At 31.7% G+C, this 4,994-nt stretch overlaps 1 protein-coding gene across 1 annotated transcript; it reads right to left on the bottom strand.

The window, feature by feature from the left end:
- Window positions 1-3,471: 3,471 nt before the first annotated feature.
- LOC104242651 (uncharacterized) lies at window positions 3,472-4,616 on the bottom strand. The gene has a single exon (XM_009797719.2). It carries the CDS (start codon window positions 4,473-4,475, stop codon window positions 3,714-3,716), a length of 762 nt encoding a protein of 253 aa, XP_009796021.1. The 5' UTR covers window positions 4,476-4,616; the 3' UTR covers window positions 3,472-3,713.
- Window positions 4,617-4,994: the final 378 nt, after the last annotated feature.

Raw genomic sequence — 4,994 nt, 5'->3', positions numbered from 1 at the left:
GTGAAAATGAAAATCAAGTCTGGTGGCCGCTTACATCAAAAGCTAAGATATTCCGTATATACCAAATACCAATAATCAGAGTGTGTGACGATCAAAGAAATTAAAATACTATATACATCGGATAGTATATACATTGCCTAAATCAGATGCACGCTCTGTTATCTTGTTAAAATATTACATTGCCTAAAACAATACATTTGCGTTTATCCATTGGTTTTGTTAATTTTTCATGTAGTTACTCTCCGCTAGAAAGTGATATAATTCTCATACTCATGGTGCAATAATAATACTTGTAACGAAGATGGTACAGAATGTTCTTTTCGCACTTCTATCTAGCTCTATGAAGTCTGGACTGTTCTTCTTTTTAGGCTTGACTAACGAATCACGAAGAAGGGATGGATGAGATCTCTCACCCTTAATCGGAGGTTTAGGTTCAATTTTGGAGAATGGCGAAATTCCTTATAGGAGGTTTTCCCCTTTACTGAGCTCTACAAGGCTGAACCCAAAATATTTGGGCGAGCGGATGCATACCGAATGTAAAAATTGCACGGGGCGTCCTATTTGGTCGCCCCCATTTAACCTATACCCATTTTCTTAAAAAGTTTTAACTTGTACTCACTTTTTAAACAACTTCAGCCCTCTTTCTCCTCTTCCTTCTCTTCCTCAAAGTTATATCCGCCCTCAACCTCTTTCTGAAGTCGCATACAAATTGTATTTCTGTCAGTGCAAAAGAAATAAATAAGAAAAAAAATAGGAATATACAGTGTAATTTCGCATCATAAATGCCTCTCCGAAGAATATCGAAGTCTTGTTGCTTGATTGAATTGTGGCAATAGATGATCCGTTAAATGACGAAACTACAGATCCTATTTGATAATGCATGGCATTAGCAGCAACATATTGGTTTATGTAAATTGCTAAAAAGTTTCTTGCTTTATCAAATATCGATTAACAGTTCCTTTGGATGGTTTAGTTGTTGAACTAATCATCTAAATAATTGGTCCGATTAAAGAGTTATAAGATGAGGGATCCTTGCTATTGAATGCTTTATGTGAAAGTAAAGCAACTATTTTCACGTTTTCGTGACAGTATCATTATGAAGGGAAGAAGACTCTAGAGCTGAAGTTTGCCAATTACAAACAAAAACTTCGCCAGTTACAAAACAAAAACTTCAGCTCTAGAGCTGAAGTTTGCCAGTTACAAAATAAAAACTTCAGCTCTAAAGCTGAAGTTCGCCAGTTACAAAAATAAAAATTTAGCTGAAGTTCGCTAGTTACAAAACAAAAACTTCAGCTTTCGCCAGTTACAAAAACAAAAACTTCAGCAATTACAAACAAAAACTGCAGCAAATAGAGAACAAAACTTCAGCTACTATGCTTAAGTTCAGCAATTACAAATAAAAACTTCAACACACTTGCTACTTCAGTCCCGTCTACTAGAATGCTGAAGTTTTGCATGATTCCCTTTGCTACTTCAGCCCCGTATGCTGAAGTTACGCGAAAAAGTGGGTACATTTGCAATTTTTTTTGCAAAGCGGGCACAAGTTAAAACGTGATCCAAAAAACGGGTATAGATGCAAATGCCCCATACCGAATGGGATATGCCCATTGAAAATACCAGTTACTACCATATTTATTTTACCTTGTATACCTACTTTATATATATTTATTTTACCATGTATACTTACTTTATAAATTTATCTGATCTTGCACATCCAGTGTATTCCAAAATAGAATATTGTCTAAAATAAATTTATAAAGTAGGTATACCATAATAAATTTAGAATATTGTAATATATTTGGTTTAAATACTATATTCCAAATTAAAAAATTATACAATGTGTGATTTGAATATTGTATTTCAAATTAAAATATTATGGTATATTTAATTTGAATATTGAATTCTTTATTAGAATAATATGGTATATTTAGTTTGGATAATGTATTACAAATTATAACATTGTGGTATGATTAGTTTGCATATTGTATTTGAAATTAAAATATTGTAATATGTTTGAGTTTGAATATTATGGTATTTTTGATTTGGACTTTTTTCAAATTAAGATATTGTGTATATTTCAGAATATGTCAAAAGATTTAGAGGTATAGAATTAATAGTTTGGGGATATTTGATATAATTTTAAAACTTAAGTATATCATGAAAGTTACAAATAAATATATATGAAACTTTCTCGAAAAATTTCTGTAAGGTTTTCAAAGAAAACTATGATGTGGGCAGAAACCCTATATGAGGTCCATGCGACCGAGCTTCTTCCCAAGCATACAATTTTCTGGATGTAAATGATGATATTTATATAGATAAATCGTATATATCGTAGAATAAAGTACCATATATATATATATAACTAGGAAAACGTATTGACCCAACTGCTGCTTACTTTTGAATATATATACCCTATAGGGAGAAAAATCATCAACAAATAAGAACAACGTTATCTGGATAACTATCTTTGAATCTCTGAGTAAAAACAAAGTCAAGGAGGAAGCAGGTAAATGACATCGTTTTTTATGAAATTTATTAATGAGTACTTTCTCCGGTTCACTTTAATTGATTTTTTGGCCTTTTTTTTGTGGTTCATAATATGTGATTTTTTCAGATATCAAGAATGAATTAACTTTTTTTTTTTCAAAGTTACCCTTGGAGTAAAGAGCTTAGAAGTATTTGTTATATTTCCAATAAACAAATTAAAGTTAATATGGTCAATTAATGGTAAAAGGTGAATTTTCTATTACGCGTGATAAAAACAATCAAAAAAATCAATTAAAGTAGACCGAAGGGAAGGGAGCAGTGTTACTACAACTAACAATGATGTGATTTTGCCCATACTGCCCGATCTCAATTGGATATTTTCCTCAAAACCACACTCAATGGCAAGGACACTGTTTAAAGAATTTGTAATATTTTCGTTATTAAGACCAGATGCAGATCACTTTGATAAGACTTGTGTTTATATGAAATAAAAGTAGGTGCTTTATATTTATCATGATTACATAAATATATAAGTATTATGTCAACTTCTATATGAGTTAAATGTTGCGCAACAAGAGCTATTAATCCTTTCCGCGTAAAGGCTGTTCTAGTTACAAGTTTATCATATCTTGAGATCATGAAAATCGAGCAAGAAACTACAATTGAATCAAATTTTAGCTAAATTATATTTGTGCAAAAAATTCCGACTAAAAATGAAATAAATATTCTATTCTCATCAAAAACATTCTTTATTTCACCTAAGGATATCGCCTAGTGATCAATAAAGTGAGTAGAAACAATGACAGACAAGGATTAAAATTACAACAGAGACAAAATTCAGAAATAATTGAAGTGCACGCAAGCTGGCTCGAATATTAATGTTATTATGAAGAATGGAAAGCCTTTTTCTTCGAGAGGAAGCAGTTGCTAAGACATCTAACTTGTAATTTGTCAATGAGAGAGATCAAGAATCGGCCTAAGTGAGAAACTAAAAAACAGTACATATAATATCAAGTCGGATGAACCAGCATAACTTGGTAACGAAAACATAGTCCTAATCTAAAGGAACATGCCAAAGAGTGACTAATTTCTAGTCTAACTCAAACATGTACAAAATCAACAGAAGAATTTACAATGCATAAGCTCAAAAAGAGAAAAGAAAAGAAAAAGTCTGATCATATTCAGAACAATAAAGAAGAGAGAATTTACAAAATCAAGAAAACTTAATATGACCAGCTTGTCCTACGGCAATGTTTACCAGTTGGTGGTAATTTGTCACTTGGTCCATTCATAACACTTGTTGGAGAGGTTGACCTTTCACTTACAACAGTTTTCTCACTAAATCTTCTTACATATTCCTTCTTCTTTTTTGGCCTTTTTGTCTTTGTGCTTGAACTTGAGTTTCCTCCTCTAATTGTAGGAATTATGTACCATCCAATTGAAGTACACATTATTGCAAATGACCTTCCATATATAGCCAAAAAAACCAATATCAATATTATAGTCATTGGCAAATAAAACAAAGGTTTCTTCAAATTTTCCAACTTAAATTTCCAAGAAATGCTCCTTTTTAGCCTTCTCTTGGAATCAACTTGCAATTCTTTCCCTTCATTTGTTTCGTCAGTCGCCTGAGATTGAATTTTTTCAGTGGTTTGCTTGCTGTCGTGATCATTTGTTGTCTGCTTCTTGTCCTTCAACTTAACAACAATGGGCTTGACATCATTGGAATTCGAAAAGACGAAACGAACGAAAGAGATATCATCAGGGCCAATTTGTGAATAAATCCTCTGTTTCTTGTCTTCAAGATCAGCTAAAAGTGCAGAAAATTTGTCAAGACCTCGGTCTGAATAAGGGTTATTCTTGTTACTAGACCTTGTTCTTGACAAATTCTTTTTTGATCTTTTTGGTGTTGAACAAGGGCTTAAATTTTCCATATCATCTTCATCTTGATGATGAAAAGATCCACAAATAAATGGATTAACCATTTTAGAAATCAAAAAACAAATGGGAATTTTTGGGTATGGAGAATATGAATGTTTTTTTTGGAGTGAATATTGACTTTTGGTTGTTGGATTGTATTTTTTGTGTCTACAGAAAAAGAGAGGTAGAATAAGCTTATTTATTAGAGTCTGTTTGGAAGACCTGATCTAAGCGGGAATTGGGAATAGTCAAATCAAAAATGGGGGACTTGAATATAATTATTAATTAAAAAATTGGGAAATTGATAGTTCTATAGAAGCTTCTTTGAGGAGATCGATGATGTATGACTTCCTAATTCTTGCGAAAGAGGTAATTATTGCATATTAAATCATTGTTCAAGTGAATATAAGAAATTGAATTGGTCCAGATCTGCCATATTGATATTATAATATATACTCTCAAATTTCATTAGTAAAGGATTAAACGTTAATTTACCCTTCAAGTTGTTATACTATTTTCTTTAAGCCCGCCTGAAGTTTTTATAATTCAAAAAACACCAGCAACTTTCAAAAATGCACAAGGAT

Source organism: Nicotiana sylvestris, chromosome 4 (genome assembly GCF_000393655.2).
Source record: "Nicotiana sylvestris chromosome 4, ASM39365v2, whole genome shotgun sequence".
Taxonomy (NCBI): domain Eukaryota; kingdom Viridiplantae; phylum Streptophyta; class Magnoliopsida; order Solanales; family Solanaceae; genus Nicotiana; species Nicotiana sylvestris.
This window is presented reverse-complemented; position numbering and strand designations above follow the sequence as displayed.